We start from the raw sequence: 23,809 nt of genomic DNA, 5'->3' as shown, positions 1-23,809 counted from the left end.
AGAAATTGTGGTGCTGAAACAGATACCAAGAAGAGTAAGAGAGATGAGAAGAGAACATTTATTCTTGACTAAAGAGTTATTTAAAAGAGGAGTAAACTACAGATGGCTGATGCCAGAAGGCCTCTTGTTCACTTGGCAGGAACAAAGACACAGAATTGACCCAGTTGAAAAGCTAAGCTATTCTACTTAGAATACTTTAGAGAAAAGGAGGAAGAAGAAAGAAAGGAAGAGTCACTAATTGAGTTCCAAGAGGGGTGTATAGCAGTAATTGAAAAAGAAGAAGGTGCAGTAGGCAGTGAACCCAGAGAACAACGAGAATTGAGATCTATTAGAGCAATAAAACCCTCTTATAAAGCTTAACATGGATGAAAGAAAATTGATTACGATTAACATAAATGGACTTAATTTGGCTACTAAAAGAAGGAAAGTATTTCACAAATTAGAAAAATTAAAATTTGATATAATCTGCTTACAAGAGGTACATATTGAAAAACAACATGATATGTACTAAAACAAGGGAAACTAGGGAAATTATTTACGTCACTGGCACAATCTACAAAAAGAGGTGTCTTCATTCTATTCTTCATTTAGAATATAAAAATTGGAAACCATTAATGCTTACTTTTCAATATAGTGAAGCATTATGATCCCCACATCCCACATTTTTGATCAAGCAATGAAAGAATTCAGACAGAGACCTCATGTGCAAAGTTTGTGCTAAGAAAGAAGGAAATGTTTATCTAGAAGCATTGGGTAACAGCAACAGATTAAGAAAGATATTCTACTCTAGTGCAACATACATTGTTTGAAATTTTATGTATCCCACAACTTTTTTGCCAATGTCACCAACAGTCACTGCAATGACTTATTTTCCTATATGTATGTATCTTTAATAGAATGGCTATGGAATCTCAGCACGTGAGCTGACAAAATAAAGCAAGGAAGGGAGCAGTAAAAATTTGGTGGAGGGGAGAAAATGAGGGGAAAGGTGGAAGAAAGAAAAAAAAGTATTTGAGTGAGGGTGTTTCACAACCCAGGTAAACACACTATTCCCCTATCTCTAACTTTCCAATAATTAAAGCAGCTATGTATTTTGCAAAGTTCATGAGGCAGCTTCAGAAATTGCTACAGACTAAAGTGAAAGTATGTGCCTTGCAAAAGATGCAACTGTTTCAATTATGCTTTTCCAAAATGCAACTGGTCTTTCTGGGTCCCCCCCCCCCTTGAATACATTTTCCTTCTCATTCAAGAAACTTTTTCAAGTTCTGAAGGAATTCTCACATCTCTGTTAAAACCAAACTATCCCTCTCCCCCCACCCCTCAATCTTATCCTTTCCTTTGCTGTGTTCCCGACATACTTTTTAGCAGCTCACCATCCCATAATAGTTAACTTCATATTTGTATAAATGACACAGTCTTAGTAGCCAATGTTTCTAAGTAAAGGACATTCAGGAAATGTGACACATATATTGTATGTATGTTTATATGTGTATCCATTGGATTCCAAAATTAACAGCATGGAAAGAATACTCTACCTATCTTTCCCTCCCTCCCTCCAACTCAGTCTGGATTCCTGGAGACCACTTCAATAGGCCAATTGAATTTTTTTTTCAGCCTTTTGCCTTCTTCTTAGGACTAGTAGAAAATGACTGACCTAATGTCATTCAACCGAATGACACTCAGTCATCCAGTCATTAATGTTAAAGCAGGACATGTGATGGATTGTTGTAAGGAGGTGAATTTCCAGGAGGAAGGGGTTACTTTCCAGAGGCAACTCAATCTGGGTATTATATCTGAGAAAGAAAATTTAGTGAAGATAGCATCTCCATAATAATTTGCAAAATACAAGGTAGATGCAGTCCTGCAAAATATTGTCTATAGGTGTTGAAAACAATAAAGAATTCAGCTTGGAGAGTCACAAGGTATCATTCTTAGTATTGGGCCTGATAGGACTACAACTCATGATCTCGTTTCTCGCTTAGTGCTTTAACCACTGAACCAATATGCTTCTATTTTATATTGTACATTCATTTATAATATTATACATTTACAATATTATGTACTTTGAAGCTCCTCTCAATCAAGCTTCAGTGCAACAAAAGTTCTCATATTATGAAATGAGAACTTTAATTAATTAATTTCTGCTTACAATCAAGGGGAAATAGCCTTTCAAAACCTCGGATGCTGACAATTACAAGAAACAAGGTCAAGAAGTACTTATTCACCATCAACATCATTATCAGCTAGCAGCACATCATATAGTACTCTTTCCATTGTGAATATTAACCCATCCTCTGTTACTTTCACATGGTGTCCTCCAAAATACTGGCCCCTGGAGCCCAAATCAGTGGTGTTGCAGACTGGCAAAATGAGTACAGCGAAGAAAACTTAAATCAACTGCAGAAAGTAAACCTTTGGTCTTGGATCTGTGGCTATTCTTAATTAATACTTTAATATCTTCAAAGCATATCCTCACATTCTGTCCATCAATTTTGACAAGACTAGAACCTAAATACTCACATCTTTTGCCTATTCTGTCAATATTACCAAGTAAGCTGAACTATACAGACTCAAAATAAAATTCCATAGAGCAGTTATTTGATAAAATAGGACTGCCAACATGATTGTCAACGTCTGATTATATAGAAAAAAGGCTATAATTAAAAAGCTTTGAACAAAGGATCCCTCTAGATGGTATTCCCAAAGTGGAGAGAACCCTAGGAGCATTGTCTTTGAGACTTTTCCAGACAGTTTCTGGAAATCTAGAGAAGGCAGATCCAAAGATATCCAGGCGAGAGTTATATAGGGCAACTAGTGTTTTAAATTATACCTGGAAGCCAATGCAGCTCCTTTACTACTGGTAGTAGAGTTACATATGACCCATTCTACCTTCATTTTTCCTTTGCTGCAGATTCTTTTATAATAAAACATTAAAAAGAAACGAAAACTGTATCCAGTCACTCTCCTGGGACAGTAGCCTAATTTTATATATAGGGATAATGGGAAAAACATGAAAAATCCCATCAAGGCAGAAATTATACGCATTCTCAGCACAGAAAATTTTCTTAGTATTATTTCTGAACACAAACCAAACCCAAACTTAATTGGTTCAGCATCTCAAATTTCTAGAAGATCCATAAGGTTATGGGAACAAAGGAGTAAAATGACTCTCAGATCATTACAGGCCTTGGGTTTGAAACAGGCTTTGCTTTTCTGCTTAATCTTGAATATAACTGGAATTTGTTAAATTAAAAGTGTATTTAAAAAAAATGTTTTACATTCAAAATGACTTCAGCTCAAAACAACTGCTTCAGGATTAGAACAGGACTGTCTCATTCTAGAAATGTGAAAGCACCCATTCCAAGCTTCAAACAATTGTTTCCAGCTTGAAACACATTAAGTATGGACAAAGAGCCCTAATTTGGGTTGAAGAAATTGTTCTAGATTCAGAATAGTGTTCTTCAACTTCAACATGTTCTAAATTTGAAATGTTTTTTTAATAAAGTTTTTATTTTTTACAACAAACATACAAACAAAACATAAAAATTTGAAATGTTTAATATACATCTACTTCTGTTTATGTTTAATATACATGTTTAATATACATCTACTCCTCTAATTTGTAATTATTATTATATAAGTATACTCTAAAGAGTTTGTGGTGTGCATGTGTGCATAATTCCTGGCTATATTTCATCTCAAATGCTTCTCTGAACACAGGTCTTACATTTTAGAACTAATTAGTCTGAAACTGACAAGGTTTCTTTCAAGGTTTTTGATATAGATGAGCTATTTAATCAGGCTGATTAATCTGATTCTATATGAAAATTATTACAAAAAGAAACAGATTTATTTCAAAAGAAATTGATATTTTCATTGACTTCAATACTTGAGTTGAAACAAATATTACAGATATTTATTGTATTTGATATTAATGTCCGTATTATGTTTTATCTGAATGACAAAATAATTTGGATAACAAATTATTTTATCAATAGAAACAATTGTTTTAAGTATTGTTCTTGAAAGATAAGAATTCTTCTAAGCTAAGCTTACAATTGTTTCCTCTTATATTAATTATATCTTTTTATGTTATCACAAACAGTGATAAATCTGGAAAATTAAAATCTGCCTATCTGGCTTGTCAGTCAGGTTAACCTAGTATTTATGGGTATAATTGTATTACAAATTAAGTAATCTGTATTCAAAACTATACATAATATTGTACACTTGTATACACACACTACTGACATCAATCTGAAAACCCTCAATTTTAAATTCCATCTGCAAATTATTCTCCAATTTATTTATGTGTGTACTTTTCATAAAATCATGAAATACCTACTAGATGCTATCCCTTTAAAAAAAGAAAGAAAGAAAATGCTCTTTCCATTAGAGAAATGGCTTTAATTACTTAGACATGGAAGGTTTGCTGCAATTTGTAATCAAACTTACTTTTTTCAATGTACTGATCTCCTAAAGAACTTAATAAATTCTTGAATAAAAACATAAGAACACAAGTCCTGTTGGATTAGAACTCTGACCCATCTAATCCAACAGGATGTTTTTGCAATAGCCAAGCAACTGCACAAGGAAATCTACTAGTTTCTTTGCAGATAATCTTCAAAGATTTCTACATTTCCACCAAGACTACTATGTGTGGATCCCCATGACTTCCATAAATTGGTCCAGACCTTTTATGAAGCCAGCCAGATTAGTCGCTAGCACCACATCTGGAATGAATTTCTCCATCTAGGAATATCCATTGGTAGTAGATACATTATTTTATGTAGCAATACACTTATCCTTGACAGTGGGTATTACATTATATTTTATTTATTCATTCATTAATTCATTCAATTTGTTAAGGTGCCTGTTTCCGATTTGTGACTCATATATAATACTTATCCATTATCTTGAGTACTTAATTGCTATTGCTCTTTGAGCCGATACTAGTTTCAATAGCTCACTCCTCAAATATCAATACAAATAATGAAAACATTCCCATTTTATCAAAAGGAAACTTTTTTTCCTTTTACCTAAGAATAATCTTCTTTTTAGTACAGGACAGCATAGACCACTTACAGGGCAAGCTAAAAAAGAAGATATTCTGTGTACCAGGTTTTATTATTTAGAAGAAGCTCAAAGAGTATGACCAACACATGTATTCAGAAACCTAGGTAGTTGTTTTCTACTCATAGTTTGGTCCTTTTAACATAGTATTTTTAACACTAAAAATGTTGGCTGCAGTTCTTCAAAATTTAGGACAAGGATTTATTAATTTCTCCTTTCCTAATGCTTTGAGCACTACAACAACAGAGCATCACATCAAAAGTCCCAGGAAATTGAATTTCCTAAACATCTAAATCCTTCAAATGAGTAACAGCTACTATGAAGAGTTACCTTTCCCAGAATTCCTAGAGTTTATACTGCGGATGTTACAGAATTTAAAGCAATAAGAAGAGATTAATGCAGCAAGTTTTCATTTTGTATTACAGAGAAATCTGGGAAAATGTTTTGCTTGATATTGACAAACTTGAGTTCCTGGTAAATTAATATAAATTTTAGAATGAGACTGCTTAATGTATCTACAATAAAGTAGACCACATATTTAATATGTGCTTTTATCCGAATACAAAAAAGTTATCTTGCACATTTATTGAGGAAACATTTATGTCTAATTTGTGGAACAGTAGCCTAAATAGAAATGTTTTATTATACAAAAAGCATTATCTGAAACATTTTGCTAAATTAAGAACTATGGGGAGTCTTTACCACATGGGGATCATTATTTTAATAAAAAGAACATTTTTGTTCCTGCACAAGTTCCTCTTTTCCAAACCACAGCATTCTTACACATCATTCTGGATTAATTTTAATGCTCTCAGAGCAATAAAAAAAAAAGGCAAGCTCATTCAGTATGACAAACAAAAATGTCCAACAGAGAAGCAAGTACAAAAGACAGAACAATCCCATTGTCTGTAGGCATAAAAGCAAGGGCCATGAACACTTTATAATTTGCATTTCCTGTCACCCATGATTTGAAAATATTGGTTCACATATTAATATGGAAAACCAATTCAGAAATAGCATCCATGGGAAACATAATAGAACGGATTTTGTATGTGTCATTTCTACCCACACATGTGCAACAGCAGGTTGTCAGATTATTTTCTAGTATTCATTTTTAAAAATAGCCACAATCACTTTAAAATTAAATGAAAAAAATAAAATACGAACCAATTCTCTAGGGTGGAAAGCTTCCTCTTGACGAAAAATTAGAAGACTAACCGATCCACCCATCTTGGTGCTCCTCAGGAGAGAAACAACTTCTTCTTGGGTTTTTCCTGTTAAATCCACTCCATTTACCTAAAAGAAAGTGGGGAGGAGAAATCTTAAAGTAGCTATAGCAAAGAATGATGTTAAGATAGATCAATTAGTACTGAAGGTTACCTTTCAACAGAGCAAGTATGCTTTATCATTGTTTAATGCTGAAATCTTGAACATGCCTTACTTGTGTATAAGTCCAATTCAAAATATTTTTATTTAAGTTAAAAAATCTCAAATCAATTACTCAGACACTTAAACTCCATTGCTGGGTCCGCAAACCATAGATTTCATTATTACCTTGGTTATGACTCCTCAGCATTCAACTACAAAAAAAAAACCCCTGCTAATTAAAAAGATAATTACTTTTGCTCTCTTCTGATCTTTCTAGCACAATCTATGTATACTCCTTGAGCTGATTTTCTTTTCTTTATGTAATAGGATTATTAGCTCTTTACCTATCACCGTGATAAATAAATCACTAAAAGTTGCTAGATGTCTCTAGTCCTTGAAGAAACCAAAATTAGGACCAAGTTCCTCAATTACACCAAAAAATAATATGGCCATTTGGTTTTGGCTTAATGTATGCAGATCCAGCCAAGGCTAGTGTACAGAAAAGTCATGGTTAAATAAATTATGATTAATCAAGAGTGTGTCATAGTCCATAGTCCACAAGTAGAGTTATCAGTTTTCTGAACAGGCAAAGAAGGATTCAGATAATTGGAAAGGAGGCTAAATGGGGGAAAGAAGCCACACTAACATTATAACTTTCTTAGCACCTGTTACAACAAAAATCGGGGGAATGTTTAGGCCTTTATGATTAGGACATTACTTTTTCCAGCATCAGAAATAATGACTTTTTAAATCACAATATTTCCACATTTTTCCAATAAATCTTTATTTTCAAGAACATATGCTAGCAATAAAATAGAATCTACGACAACGCAAAGGAAATTTTACTATAGAAACACGGTGAGACTATAGACTATAGTAAACACAAATTTGAAGGGTCTAGATTGAAGCCAACTCTTGACATTAGACAAAAATAAATAAATCTAGGCTACCAAGTATTGTCAACAGACAAAATAAAAAAGTAGACAATCATTAAGATTGCAATACATGAAAGTTTGAATAACTGTTGCTATGAAATAATCCAAAACCAAAAAAAAATATTCTAAGATACGTCAGGAGTCCTATATCATCTTGGACAAATTCTAGCAAGCAGCCTGTTTCATTGATTAATCATTCTCACTCTCAGTAAATTTCTCCTTGTTTCCAAATTGGATCTTCCTCTGACAAGTTTACTCCCATTACTTCTTGTCCTGCCCTCAGGAGCTTTGGAGGATAAATCAACCCATTCTTCCTGTGATAGCCCTTCAGGTATTGGAAGACTCCTATCAGGTTTCCCCTAAGCCTTCTCTTTATTAGACTAAATATGTCTAATACCCTTAGACTTTCTTCATATGATTTAGCCTCCAAACTCTTTATTATCTTTGTTGCTCTTTTCTGCACTCTTTCTAGGGCTTCAACATCCTTTTTATATCATGCCCAGAATTGGATGCAGTATCCAAATGTGCCTCAGTAATGCAGTACTGAGTGGTACTATCATTTCTCATGATCTCGATGCTATCCCTCTGTTGATGCATCCTAGGATTGCACTGGCTTTTCTAACAACTGCAACACACTGCTAACTCATATTTAAGCAGTGGTCCACTAGGATATCTAGATGACAGGACACAACTGTTGAGCCAGATACTGCCTATCCTGAATCTGCAGGACATCACTTTGCTCACCACTGAAATGCATCTTGTTGAATAGGGCCTAACGTTCAAGTCTGTCAAGTTCTTTCTGAATCTTGAGTTTATCTTCCAATGTGTTAGCAATTACCCCCAATTTAATGTCATCCACAAATCCAAGTCATATTGAGGTAAGCAAGTAAGAGTTAAGCTCCAGAGAAAAGAAAATGCATTAAATCAATTATGACAGTTACTGCTATATACAAACCTTTCTATAGAAATTAGGACAATGCTAACATACCATCATCTTCTATCTTGGACCAAGGAAATCCATTAGCATAAATAATGCACTAATATGTTGCAATACTGCTAAATTACCTAAGAACTTAAACCGTACTTAAATAAATTTCAGTGAAATTAAATGCATGAGCAAAAAAAGCTATTGGGTTTTCATTATAAACTGGAAGCTGGCTCTTTATCAATCATTGTAAAATGTTTGCAGTATTGCAAAGCCAGCATGCCCAATCCAGATGCCTTTATAAACTGTAGTATACTTTCACTTGGAAAGCAAAATCATAAACAGAATCTCCAAAAACTTCCACATGCAAATCTTTCTGTTTCTTGTTTCCTTGAAGAGGATCATGCAAAGCTTGAAAGATTTAGTTAGTTCCAGTGTAGGGGGACTGATTTCATAGGCAATGAATATGTAGAACTTAGAACAGCAATAAGGGCACAATTTAAACGGATATACTTTAACCCTTTTAGCTCTCAGGATTCTAAGTATGCCACATTTTTCACTAGTTAGGAGACCCTGATAGGAAGAATTATACAAAGATCATTAATTTAAAATCATTTTCATAGTAGCTTCTTTTCTGTGGAACATCCTCTCACCAGGATACAGCAGCCCCCTGCTCCAAACCATTTATCTTCATGGAAAACTGTTAAGAATAGTTTTTCAGTTAAGTATTTATTCCTAAATACTAGGATATTAGGATTGTATGGATTTATTGATTCAAGATGGTAGATAAGGCACCTGATTTGTTTGTCATTCTTATTTGTTTTTTAAAGGCCTTATGAACAGCTCAGAGTTGTGTTTTACAAAATGAGTTGGCATATAAATCAATCAGTTAATTAAGGGACAAGCTAGTTACTAAAATAAGTGGATCAAAATCCATTTTTGAAAACAATACAAACTTATGAGGAACTTTAAAACCTTTAAACTATGAACTGCTTCCCCATAAATCTACTTGTACATTAATACTTTCAACATTAATGTATGTGAGTTATGATAATATGAGAAATACCTTTTCTAGGGAGGTTTGCCTGACTAATGCCTGGTTATATTTCTGTTTCATATCAGATAAAAATCTGAATTGATATACAAACTTTCTATTAGATAATTTTAACAGTGCTTCATAAAGATTGTATTTTATTTTAAAATATGTACTGCTTTTGGAGGAAATATTTTTTTCAAAAGTAAATAAAGGAATTAAACCATAAAATTATTTTGACATAGAGAAGGTGTATGGATTTTGCGTCATTCTAATGCAGAATTCTTCCTATTATTACACTATAACTGTAAATACAAAGGCATAGAATAATTGGAATGTCTAGTTTTAATTTTTTAAAACCAGATATACTTAAATGTTTAACCATAAGTAGTACTGATGAACCAATGCGAGATACAATTTATTCCTGGGAAGAATTTGCTACAGACATCTTTTGATCTCTTAATATTTTAAGATACAGTTCTCTAAAATGATCCATACTATTTGAAATGGCAACTATTACATAAAGAACTGGACTAAACATTATTATATTTCCCCTTTTTGTTTTCTATGTCTTCCTGTGTGTCTACTGTTAAAAAAGAAATAAATCCATTAAATTAGTACCCTCCTGTTTTGAAAGTGGTTGCCATATTTTATAGCAATGTTATATCATAAACATGACAATAATATTACAGTATTAGATTCGCCCCATACAACTTTGTTAAATTTATCAAGAACTGTCTGCATTTCTATTTTGACAGACTATGATTATTACCTCTATTCATTTTTTTAAAAAATTACTACTGACCACATATACATAATACTTTATATCTAAAATTTGTTCCTCAAATTCACCAACATTTATTATTTGTCCCTTGTTATGCTAATCTATGACTTTGCTTCCAATGAACTGTAAAGGTCAAATCATTCCATCTCTTCAAGATAATCTGCTCAAAACTACAGCTTAGAGTGTTTGATCCCGGCTGAAAGACATATAATTTGTGTCATTACAAAAAATGCTTATCAGATACTATACAAATACTAACACCAGGCAAATGCTGCTAAGAATGATTGCCCCCCAAAAATATTATAATGAAGCAGATTCTTTAAAAAAAGGTAAAAAGTATAATGAAGCAGATTCTTTTAAAAAAAGGTATTCAACATCTCCAGATTTTATAAATAATTTTCTATAAGAATTAAACTGAGATGCAAAGTCTTGTATCTTATCCTAAATAAAGCAAGCTAAGTTATTCCTGTTTATTAACTAGCTATTCTGAAAATATGAACAGACAATGCTCTAGAAAACTGCCACAGGAGATGAGGGGGAAATTAATTGGATTGCTATATAACTCATATAAAAGTAAGATGCTTGCCAAAAGGACTTATAAAATTCCCGATAGCATTGTGACATTTCATCACCTCAATGAGTCGGTCTCCAGCCTTTAATCTTCCATCTTGAATAGCTGCGCCTCTTGGAAGGATATTTTTCACATAAATTGGAGCTGAGCCACCAATAGGAACATCTCTTGAAGTGATGCTAAATCCTAGGCCTTCAGTACCTATAGAAATTATTTAAAAGTATTGTCAGCTTATTCTGTGCCTCTGCATTACCAGAAATTTTGGATTTACATAAAGCTACCTAAGCATCCATATTTTCTTTCTATAGCTCATTATATTGAATAAATACAGCCTGATATGGTCCTTCAGTATCACAGAATGTGCATATAACTCTGACAACCATATCAGACAGTTTTATCAACACTGCTTAATATATTTTTGCTTTTTTCAATACTGTAAATAAACAAATATAATATAATATTATATAATATTCCTTGTTTAAATGGTCTCTCTTGATCTAGCTTTAGTACTTGGGTGAGGGAATAGATAATATTTTAGATCCTATCTATGAAATAATATTGAAAATTCAAAAAGGTTCACAAACTTCTAAGCACCACTATATGGAGTCATTCCAGTAATATTTCCTGGTCCATGATCTCAAAGACTGGGAAGAAATCCAGGAGAATCAATAAAGTAGCAATCTCCCAGTAAAGATAATTAACCAAGATAATAAAAGCTGTTTCAATTCTGTATGAAAACCTAAAACCAGATGGAAATGGATTTAAATTATGAGCTCTGTATAATCATAGCCTACTGAGAATAGCGGGACACATTCTATGCAGAATTTTATAAATTGCCATTTTAGTTCCATGCTTTGATGTGGCATCATTATAAAGCAGATAATAATGTAAAATCTTAAGGTAGCTATAAGTTTGTGTATATCCTGTTTGATTAAAGATTGTCCTGCTTTCACATTCCAGTTTGTTTAATCCAGCCAGTTTGTTTAATCCAGCTTCCTCCAGTGTCCCAAAAGTAGGGCTTTACAGAGTCATGCAAGCATAATGAGTTTCAATGGCTAAACTCATATTCGTTTACCTGGAGGAGCGTAGGATTGGCTACTTGTCAACGACTGTTCTTTTTTGGCCTATGCAAGAAGAGTGACTTATGAAAAACATCAGAAAATTCTGCTCCCAGTTTTGCCTACACAAGCCCACTGAAAGTCTAGTTTTAGCTTGATTTAATTTTGAAAAACAAGATTTAAATTATGTCTTGAATCCTGCTCAGTGTCTCAAAAGAACATACATATAGAGCATACAGAGAAACCAGAAGCTGTCTAATCAGAGCAAGAAGCAAGGCTGTACTATATGATATTTCCAAATGTTTTGTGTGTGTGCATGCATGCACATATCAGTAGCTCAAAAGGGCTGGATTTAAAAAAAAAAACATAGCAGAGAGGCACATAACAGCCAAAGAAAAGATCTTAGAAGCTGGGGTCTACCAAGGTGCAAACTATGCAGAGAAATTTCAGTCCAATCCTACTGACATATGTAGAAAGTTAGCACCCACCCCTCTCCTAGAAGAATGAAATATTCTAGGAAATATTAAAGAGGCAGAATATTATATTTCCCTGAATGAGAAAGGAGAAAAATATCTTTAAAGCAGATTCCTGCAGCTCCCCTCCCCCACCTTCAGCTCCAGGATGATGGAATTAAGACATGGCCCTCAGGACATGATAAGATGACCCATCTCACTACATGGCACCTAGAAAAATTACATCACCCAGCAGGATTCAACCAAACTTAACACACATACAACCTACAAAGCTAGCTATGACCCTGACAGCATCCAATCATGATACTCTTCCTGTGCCCCAGGAAGTTCAAACCTCAGACAGGATATAAAACCAAGGGACTCTCAGCAACTCTTCCCTTTTCGCCCAGGAACTCCAAGGCATGTGGTCCTGTCCACCATTAAACCTTCTTTCCAAGCAACTTCAAGGAATCCATTTGGAACTGAACCCAGAAGGATATTTCTTCCAACACAGAGTATAGCAGGAAAAGCATACAGACAGTCCGAGATTTATGATTACAACTGGGTCCAGAATTTTGGTCATGAGTCATTGCAGTTGTTTACTGAGATGCCAACATGATCACTTCATTCAGTAACTGCAATCCTGGCTCTTTCAGTTGTGTTTGTTAAACAAACAGAGAAAAAGAGTTCCATGCCAAAGGGAGCATGGAAAATAACTCCATGATTAGCTAGAGAAATGAAATTTGGATCCTGAAAAACTGAACTTCCTTTCTCTCTCCCATCCCAGCCTTCCCGTCCCATCTATGCATGGAGAAAGGTAACTCAAATCTCCTGAATCTAAGCTTCCTTCCTTTAGCTTTGTATGCTGGCTTTCTGCATAGAAAGTTCATTAATGCATTAATTAAATTAATTAATTAATTAAAGTTCATTAATGTTTCTGAAGAATAGAAGCATCAAGCTTCACTGGCCAGGAAGGAGGAAGAAGTAACAGAAACAGAGCAGGACTTACAAGGCTGCAGAAGCTTTGCACATCCTGGTGGACCAGGCAGAAGGGGAATTGCAGCCCCCCACCCACCCAATAGTCATAATGTTGGGCACATTACCTAGTGCCTGAATTTTGATCATGTGACTACAGGAGAATTGTAATGACTGTAACTTTAGGCAGGGGTCATGACTCCTTTCTTTCTACACCATTCATATTTTGGAATAGCCCTTGAATGAATGGTCATAAATTGAGGATCATGTGTAGGGTGATCAGTATGATCAACCAATTGGCACTGTGCATAGGAACATCTGCAAGTGAATGGACTAGACCACAGGTGTCCAACTCGTGGTGTCACGTTGCTGTCATATGACATATCACATTTCCTCCTCCGCGGAGCTGGGGTGGGCGTGCTTTCACGTGGTGCATCTGACCTGTGGCCCGCCAGTTTGACACCCCTGGCCTAGACCCTTCCAAATCCAGATGGGAGATTCCACAGAATGTTGTGGAGAAAAACAGGGTTAAGATCCTGTAGAACTTCCAGGTTTGGATGGCAGGCAAGTAGTGGCTAATTAACCAGGCACTGTGTAGTAGACAAGGACTAGAAGACAGTAGTGGTGATAATGGTAGCAGTACCAAGTGATAACAACATCAGGGGGGAAAAGAGGATAAGAACCTAGAGGAGTACTAGGGCCTAAAGGCAGAACTATAGAGGATGTTTGAAAGCAAAGAGCAAAGTGATCCCATTGCTGGTTGGACCAATTTACTGCTGTGATTACTAAGCTCCAGAGTTTAGCTCCAACAGATACTAGGAAGTACATTGGAGTTCTCTTCCCAGAAGAGTGCAGTGTTAAAAACAACAAAAATATTGCACAGAGCCCTCAAACTCCCAAAGAGATCTCTGGTACAGGATCCAAGACTAGGAAGACACATAACACCCATAGGGTGAGAAGGGATATATGTACATATGTCTAGTGTTTAACTGCTGTTGCTGTCCTCATGCCCAGCAGACAGTTTGAAAAACAGATTGTTCGTTTAAAAAGTTCCCTTTATTTTCTCTTTCCACTTGGGTTTATGCAGAAAGGAACCTTGTACAGCATTCAGTCATTAAGAGACTATTACCCCATATCTCCCTTAATCTCCAATGTGGAACCAGCTGAGGTCCCTCCAAAGTTTTCCTCCTTTGACTTAAGTGCTTATGAACAGTAAAAAGCAACACTTCTCTGCAATGAATATTCTTTGCAGCTTTGGGTTTAATTAATTTTATTCTTACTTTGTGTGCTGAGACCTCCCAGAGGTTTCACCTAAACCATGAATTGATTGCTTAATATCTTCCATTTATCGCATTTTTTCCTCGTGGTATCTAAATCAAACATTATGGTTTGCTATGGACAGAAATACTTCTGGATCGAAGTAGTGGAATTTTAATTAGGTTCCCCCACTTTAAAGATTTGATTAATAAACACACATGTATTGAGGCACTCTCAGAATGAAAACTCTCAAAATATATCTATTTATTAATGAGTTAAGTCTTTAAAAAGGTGTGTTCAGAATTGAAAGAACTAAGCATTTAAAACCAAACTGAACATTCCATTTGTACTTAGCAATGGATAATTCTCAGGGAAAATATCTGCCTTTGGATAGAGAAAAATACAAGTGATTATTTTGTTTAATTCTAATTCTATTTATTTATAATATTTATTTGCTTGTTTAAAGTATTTTTAAATTGGTTTGTATGCAAAAGCTCACTCACATTAGATTACAATAATAATGAATTATAAAAATTATTGTTGGAATAAGACAAGATATGGAAGAATACACAGAGGATGATTAATATTGTTTAATATTCATGAGTAACATTCATATTTGAGCAAAAGTAATATGTATGAACATAGTCGCTGCATCCCACAATAATCTATTTGCAAAATTGACTAATGAAAGAAGTTATGCCAGAATGAGTAGGACATTCCATTATGACCAGTCCTATTGTATCAAAGATGGACACAGAAGAATTTGCAGAAATGCTTGAAAATTTAAAAAAGAAAGGGGGATTAAAAGACTGAGAAAACAATTAAAGTGGAAATACAAATGAAAAAACAAAAGACTGATTTCTAAAGGAACTTTTTACTGAACTTAAAAAAGAAGTTGGTTAAAGACTTGAAGAAGTCTTCCATATGGAAAAAAGAAAAATTGAAGATCAAATCCTATAATAGCATCTAAATGAATTTAATACTAAAATTGTTAGAAACAAAATAGCAATAGCACTTATATACCTTTACAGCCCTCTCTAAGCGGCTTCACAGTCTAAAGGCTTCACAGTCCTTTACAGCCCTCTCTAAGCGGTTTACAGAATCAACATGTTGCCCCAAACAATCTCATTTCACTGAGTTTGAAAGGATGGAAGGCTGAGTACACATTGAGCCTGGTGAGATTCGAACTGCCAAATTGCAGTTAGTCAGCAGAAGTAGCAGTACTGCATTCTAACCACTGTGCTACCCTAGCTCAATATGAAAAAATGAAGGAGTACAAAGTTGTTTTATGTCATTAATGTTAAAATGAGAAATATTTGTATAAATTTGGGTCCCTTTATGGACTATTTCCTAATCCTAAGAGTAAAATGTTAAATGATTAATGTGTATGGATAAGGGATGGGTTATGGAAAATTAAGATAATTGCATGTAATATTATAGGAGATTATGAATTAGAGTTTTTTATACTTTTGAAGAAGATTGGAAGTCACTTCTTCAAATATTTATTTTTTCTTACTCTTTTACTTTTCTTCTATACACCTTTTATTCTTTTTTTACTTTTTTCTACAAGTTTTTGTATTCTCTTTTATTATTGTTATAAAAAGTATAAAATTAAGTTTTAAAAAAGCAATACTAGATTTAGAAATTGGTATTAGGATGAGTTTTCACAATGAACACCACTTTTACAATCCAGTTGGCTTAAAATAGTAATATAGGTAATCCTCATTTAGTGACTCCCTTGTTTAGTGACCTTTTGCAGTTGTAATGGTAATGAAAATGTAACTTTGCAACCAATTCCTCTAATTACCACCTTGTACACATGTGTAAAGCAAAGGAAAGCTGAAATAAGTATAGTTATATTTTCACTCAGCAACCACTTCATTTAATGACTGAGTTGGTAAAGTTAGCATATTAAATGAGAACCACCTATCATCTTTACTATAATAATAATGTAATTTACTCACTGTAACACAGCAATTGAGAACATTATCTTTTATTTTATTTTTTGGAGAAAATAATATTCTAAGACCAAATTTTGTAATACTGCTTAAGCAAAATAACAGAGTGCAAGGAAATAACTCAATTTCTAATGGGGCCATAGGCAGCACAAATATTTTTTTTTGTGTTTGTGTGTATAAGTAAGATGAACCATTATGGCACATGTTTCTAACTGTTAGTTTATAGTGTTTGTATATACAGTGTTGGGTGACAGGCAGGGGTGGGATTCTACCAGTTCACACCTATTCGCTAGAACTAGTTGTTAACATTCTAAGCAGTTCAGAGAACTGGTTGTTAGAAGAAGTTACTGGCCTAATCCTGTAAGGAAGGCAGGAAGGAAACATTCTGGTGTTGCTTACAGAAACTGCCTCTCCGTTAACCCTTATTACATTCTTGGCAAGACTAGACTTCCTGTCTCAGGAACGTCTCTGGAGGTTTTTTTTCCTCCTTTGCTGGTACTTTGCTTGTGTGGAGTGACCATTCAAAGTTACAATGGCATTGAAAAAAGTGATTTATGACCGTTTTTCACACTTATGACTGTTGCAGCATCCCCACAGTCATAGGAGGCCAGGCGAGGAGATGTGTGCCCAAGTCACCAAGTCACTAAGCTACACCCACAGAACCGGTTGTTAAAAAATTTGAATCCCACCCCTGGTAACAGGCAACAAAAATGGTGTTTAAGTCTGAGGGACAAAAGATGTCAGGAGAGGAACTGGAGGAACTGAATATGGACAGCTTGGAGAAGAGAAAAGAAAAGGATCACAATGATTGAAACCTTTAAATTCATTAAGGATGTGAATAGGTTCTAGAAGACAGTATTTTCAACTTTAAGCAAAAATCAAGAATCCAGGGGTATTCTTCAAACTGACAGACACACAAGTATTTCAAAAGTAATGTTAGAAAGTATTACTTAACAGAAAGAGTAGTGGAAACTTGGAACCTATTACTCAATCATCAGTAACTGAGTTTAAACATGTTTGGGATAAACATATGTTTATGTGATATTTTTACATAAAATAACATTAAAAAATTAAAAATAATAACTAATTAAAAACAAAACAAAAGCAATCAAGCAGTTCAAAGGATAGAGTCAATAGACCACCAGATCCTTTTCTGTTTTCAGAATTTTAATGTTGCTATGTATATCCTTGTTCATGAAACACAGTAACCTTTGAGTGACAGTCTCAAGACTGCCTTCCACAAAGTAGTGGATTGAATTAAGACATTAAAACTAAATTTTATGTTATCATTGACTTATCATAGAAATTTAATATATCAATGCTCTTCAAACATATATTTATATTTTCCCCTTCCTGTACTTTTTAAAATTATGATTTGCAACAACTTTGGAGATCTCTACTGTTTGTATTTAAAGGTTTTGAGCATTCAAATTATGTTTTCTGTTATAATAAGGACTGTATAGAAAAATTAAGGATCTAATTTCTCTGTTATCATACACAAGATTGTAGTTTTTCAACTGTGAAATAAATGCTTTGAAGAAAAAAGAAAAGAAAAAGTATAGGAATGCCACACTAAAATAGACCAATGATGGCAAGCTGATTACAGGCCTACTTGTTCCTTGCTGTTTTTCCCAATAAGGTGCAATCCCACTCTGATTTTTGTGAATTGTTCATCAAACACAAATGACATTGTTTACTATGTTTCATTAGAAGTCCATTATATGCAAACCATTATTCAGGGAAGTTTTGTAATATCACATGAATCAAGGCAAAGTAAATGTTTTGTTTAATTACACCCTTTGCAACTAAGATGCTGTGCTTTTCAAATCCTTTTATATTGGTGATCTACATTCTGGAATTGCATGGAGGCAATCACAATAATTGTGTCTGAAAATGACCAGTTAGAAACTTGAACTGGTCATTTGAAAATGAAAGTTCTGCAGCTGCATGTGCAATCAAAATAATTATACAAGTATTTGCTGAAATAGTTGGGAGAATATGAGCCATTCTGTACACTGCCTATCAAGTGACATGTCCCCTAGCAATGCAATCAGAAATGGTCCTTTAACTGGAAAGGTGGACTATTTTGACCCTGCTTAAATACTACAACATTATAGCTATTTATTTTTACAACTAAGCCCAGGCCTGAAGTTTTAAAAATGCCACGTGCTTGATGGGAAAAGGGATAAGAGTAACACAGATAATCCTTTATGGGACTTAGATCTGAAACTAATTCTCAAAAGTTCTCTGGTACACTACACAAAGTTTTAAATATGCAAAAATCAGACGTATGATTAGTGAGGGACACAAGTGGTGAATCTGCTGGAGTGAGTGATTATAATAAATGTAAACAATGAAATAAATAATATATAAATACATTTCCAAAAAGTTTAGCAATTTTGAAGAACCAAATGTGGCTTTTTGCTTTTATTTGCATTGTCCACCATGTTTCTCCATTCCCCACATCTTTCTCTCTTTCATACTGTGCTTGATATTACATTCAGTGTTCACAATGCCACTCAAAATGATTGACACAGACCCATTTTAACATCAGTCTCAATCTACTTCATGTATGATGTTTTAAGATGTATGGGTTCAACACTCTAATATATAAGGAAAGAGTTGCACTCGTGAAAGTGTCTGCAAGAATTGACCTTAGATTATATGAGCTACAAAGATTGGCAGAACTGCAAAATCCCAGTCATATTAGAACATCACCAAATAACTGCTAAATCTGTATGTTAGACGTTCAAGCCCCGACCTTTAACAAAAGATAAATAGATATCCATTTTCATTTAGAAAAAGCCAACAAACATTCTTCATTGATAGAAGCATATTACTGACCTTCTCTTCTAACTTTATTAAATAACTAATTCCTATGAAAGATCAGGTTATTTGAAAATGCCAAAATGGCAATAAATATTAAGAAATTATAATGGAAGTAAGTACAATTACTGTGAGAGTATCCCATTTTGTCATTATAGACAATACAGCTTCTATAGCTTGCAAAAGTAAAGTTTTAACGAGGACTCTTACACAGTTTATGAAGTATACTTCTCTTAGTCTTCTCCATTTATATCACAATTCAAAATTGAATGGTTAAATATGGAAAGAATTTCAAGAAAATGACCTCTCCCCCCCTCCCCCCCACATAAAAATACATACATACAAAAACAAGGAAATTTTAATCTACTGATGGTAAAGTAACTGCTATTAGGTTAAATAGCATGTTAGGCTTCTGTCATGTTATGATATCCTTTATTAAAAAGAAAGATGATTAACTGTTCACTTGGGGCTATTTTAAGCAAGGGTATTTTTCATTTGTGATACCACAGATTTTTCTGTACAATCAAATGGGAATTATAGCACAAGGAATATTTCTACCCAGAGTGAACTTTAGCTCTGTTGGAGGGTGACCAGCTGCTATAAAGAGTGAAAGTATTTACTTGCATCGCACATTCTGATTGCTATGTTGTATATAATATGCAACACTGCATCTATGTTCTAAATCAAGCCTGCACAACATACAGAAGAGAAATGGCCATATTGATCAATGAAAAATCCCTGTCGGCCACAAAGAAATATCTGGGACACCAATCAACTGTTTAATGGCTACGAAGCAGCAACAGCTGGAGGCATTGGAGACAATCAGCAAGATAGATTTCAGGGCAATGCTGGTGAATGTATTGACTTCAAAAAAAAAAAAGTGGGTGACACAAAGCTGTTTGGTAGGTTGCAAGCATCCCATAGGCTGTATGTTCTATGGATTTTGTTTAAAATAGTTGCAACTGCCCAGAAGCATTCAGGTTTGCTCAATATTGGGGGTGCTCAAAAGTTGTGACACACCTTGGTGATTGTAAATATGTTTTAGTTACTTTACTATAATTTAGTTGTGCTTGGTAGGTAACTACATAAATATCAACTTTTTAACGTATTTTTGTTACATTTCTAAGGCATGTCAATTTTTGCAACTTTTAATTTTCAAACATTAGGAGCGCTCAAAAGTTGTGGCATGCCTTGGGGATTGTAAAGATGTTTTGGGTTACTTTAATATAATTTGGATGTTCTTGATAAATAACTACATAAATATCACAGCTTTTTAGTGTTTTGTTTGTTTCAATTGAATGAAAGAATGAACAAATTGATGAATGAGCAGTTCTTTCAATTGCAGTACCACCCACAGAATTTGAAGAGACTTGCATTAGGGGAATATTCAGCAGAGCTAAATGGAATAAATAAATTGGCATAATAGCTCTTTAATTTAAAGGTTACATGTAATTGATTATATATAGACTGTGTGAGTTAAGTTCTGTATAGATTGTGTGAATTAAAGTTTAGTAACATTAAATTGACTGGAATCAGAATTGACCATGAATGATATTATAACAAAAACTTTGTGAAAATGTAATTTTAAAAAAGTGTAACTGAATGGATCTAAAAAGTTACAAAGGCAAGTACTGCCTAAACATCTCAGGACATGACATTTAGTTTGAAAACATTTTTCCATGATTCCGCTCATCTAATTCAGAAAGCAAGCACCAGAAAAAAGATCTTTGTTGGTGTCATAATATAGGGTAGATATAAGCATTAATATATATCAGATCATATTTGTCACAAAAGACGGTTAAATGTATCTATCAGCTATTAGAACAATATCCATCACGCTGTGGTCATCAGCACTGTGATTTCTTCAAATCTGGCATGTTTTTACTAGGATTGACCCTAATTAAAGTAGTTCAGTAACTGAATGTAAATTGACTATTGCAGTCTTCAAAGACTGGCCTCGTTTAATGTAATACAATAATGAAGTCCTACCCTGTTCCACATCTATTTGTACTACAGTCATGTAGTCTCAAGTGATGTAAAATGTGTTTAGTCCATTACTAAGTTTAAATTTCTGTTGCAATTATATAAATTACAAGATTGGGATTTCAATTATTGAAAATCAGAAGCTTGCACAATATCCCTGCAGTGTTTTAATTAACTTTCTGCTTACAGTTGAAAAAACTGGTAAATCTCCATAGTGCCTCAAGTTATAATTGCAACCATAGGATTATTTATTCACTTAGGAATAATGTTTCTCCAAACATTATCATCTTAAACCGGTGACCTTAAGTAATTTTGTACACAGTCAATAGCAATATGTATGTATGTGTGTATGCATGCATGCACACATGCACACAAACGTATATGCACACACAAACTCAACCTTGTATCATCCAAGTTTGTTGAGTTTAATATTCAGGAACTTGAAAAGAACAATTTGGTTGCTCACAAGAAAAAAAAATAGTTTGTAAAAAAGAAAAATACAATGAACTTTAATTAGATCATAATTAAAGCATAATAAAAGCCCCTCTTGACAGCTATGCAAAAAAATATTGTTAAGTTATAAGACGGCACTTGGACTTGGTTGAAATATTCCAGTCAACACAGTACAGCTAGTAAGTAATCATTATTAATATGTCAAGGTAGAAACCACTAAATCGCTGATTGCTAGTCAGAGGAAGTTGCAATCTCTTTTACATCCTGTTAACTCACTGCCTATTTCTTCTGCCTTTCCCAAGTTGAAAGGAAATCTTCCTTTGGGGTTATCTTGCTTAGAGCAGTTAGAAAATTGATCATTTTCAACTTCCCTCTAATGGGAAATTCTAGGTCCTAAGATTATCTCCATCAAGATATATTTGTATCTGTCCCATAAATGTAAATACAGAAACAATAAACTTACCTTTTCTTAACTGTATTTTAAGACGCTTCCCTATCCTTTTGGTATTATAGCCAGAGTTCAAAGCCGTATGAACTTTCTGTGGTGTTGATGACAGACCCAAAGGTGGTTTTCCTGAATTCACATTATGAGGTAGTTGTGAGTAAGAGTCCAATGCATCACCTTGATTGCTCACTTGGGGTATTTTTTGTAAAGTGTGAAGTCCAGAGTGGTCGATGCCCTTATTGTCTTGATACTGGGAATCAGGACTAAAACGACTGGAATGGTAAGCATTCTTTTCGCTTTGGGACAGCTTTATATATTGTTGTTTTCTTGCAGCAGGAACCACATGGAACCAAATGATGGGAGTACGCATGGCTTGACGGAACATATGCTGTGCTCTAGGTTTTAAAACGAATGGAAAATTAACAAATTAAGACTGGCAGACTAGTAGATATTACAAGCATAATTACTGATGTTAATTAGCCATTATGAAATGACAGACATATTGTTCTAACTGAACTTGTAAACGGAAAAGGTTATTTCTTGGAATGAAATATTCACAAATGTCTTTTGTTTCTCAACTATGTTCTTCTTAGGACTATTTTTTTTCAAGTTGCTGTTTCTACTAGTAAAATAATGGTGTTGAGATCTTGGTTGTGATGCTAAAAAATAGCATGAAACTGCAATTTTGGCAATTCTTCTCACTAAGATATTTAATATAAAATACTGTTAATCAACAAACATATGGAATAACTCTGCATGATGTCCATCTAGCATATTTCAAAATAACATATTAAACTGGAATAACTCTGCATGATGTCCATCTAGCATATTTCAAAATAACATATTAAACTGTATAGCATTTTCAGTTTACTCAGAATCATAAGCTATATAAGATGATTTTTCTATTATTTCAATGATTCTTTTTGAATCAGTTGTATTTAAGTGATGTAATTTTGGATGTAATGGTGATTAAACTGTATTATTTGAATAAGCCTTTACATCTAATTCTTTTTTCTTCTTCCAGAAGTTTGTGGATCTCATCTAATTGAAAAATAGTATGGAGTAGAGATTCAAAGATCCATTCAAAAGTTTAGCATAGGATACAACAGTAAACTCTATATGTTTATGTATTAGTGTTATTGCATAATACATATGCAAAAAAATCCATTAGTTTGCATAATTCATAATACTGCACTCATGAGAGATTTTGAATACAAATTAAATTTCTCTGCTTTATAAGACACATGCTCTACATTTGGAAAAATTCTAAAATATAAAAAAGATGTCGGGGTGGAGACAGCTTTTATGTCTTTTATGTTCTATAAGGAAGATCGTTGTTTAGTTTGTTTTGCAACATAATCTGATCACACAAAAACAAATCTAGTACTTTTTCTTCTTTTAAAAGTGTGCATTAATTAATAAATGCTCAGATGATATAAACTATGCAATTTTTTTCTTCCCTTTACATTTATTTTAATTAAAATATCCATGCCAATTATAACATTTCACTAGGGTGGGGGGGAAATGTTGGTTCTTGTCAAGCCCCAATACTCTTCTAAGTTGTATTCTATTCCATAGTTTTACTAAGTAGGTCGGAGAAGCAGTTGTAAGAAGAAGTTACTGCCCTAATTCTGTAAGGAAGGCAGGAAGGAAACATTCTGGTGTTGCTTACAGAAACTGCCTCTCTGTTAACCCTTATTACATTCTTGGTAG

At 33.9% G+C, this 23,809-nt stretch overlaps 1 protein-coding gene across 14 annotated transcripts in view; it reads right to left on the bottom strand.

Moving 5' to 3' along the window:
- PARD3 (par-3 family cell polarity regulator) overlaps positions 1 to 23,809 on the bottom strand; it is a 609,571-nt gene that overhangs the window by 244,117 nt on the left and 341,645 nt on the right. For all 14 annotated transcript variants that reach the window (XM_087948426.1, XM_026672225.2, XM_087948428.1 and 11 more), the window contains 3 exons: positions 22,115 to 22,491; positions 10,751 to 10,890; positions 6,241 to 6,369 (listed from right to left, as the gene is read on the bottom strand). In XM_087948426.1, the coding sequence (XP_087804552.1) occupies positions 6,241 to 6,369; positions 10,751 to 10,890; positions 22,115 to 22,491 (646 nt within the window). The remainder of the gene's footprint in view (positions 1 to 6,240; positions 6,370 to 10,750; positions 10,891 to 22,114; positions 22,492 to 23,809) is intronic.

This window comes from Notechis scutatus, chromosome Z, assembly GCF_049901735.1.
Source record: "Notechis scutatus isolate UNSWTSFEM ecotype Mainland chromosome Z, rNotScu1.2, whole genome shotgun sequence".
In the NCBI taxonomy this organism is placed as follows: domain Eukaryota; kingdom Metazoa; phylum Chordata; class Lepidosauria; order Squamata; family Elapidae; genus Notechis; species Notechis scutatus.
The sequence above is the reverse complement of the archived record's forward strand: the minus strand, read 5'-3'. Positions and strand labels throughout refer to the sequence as shown.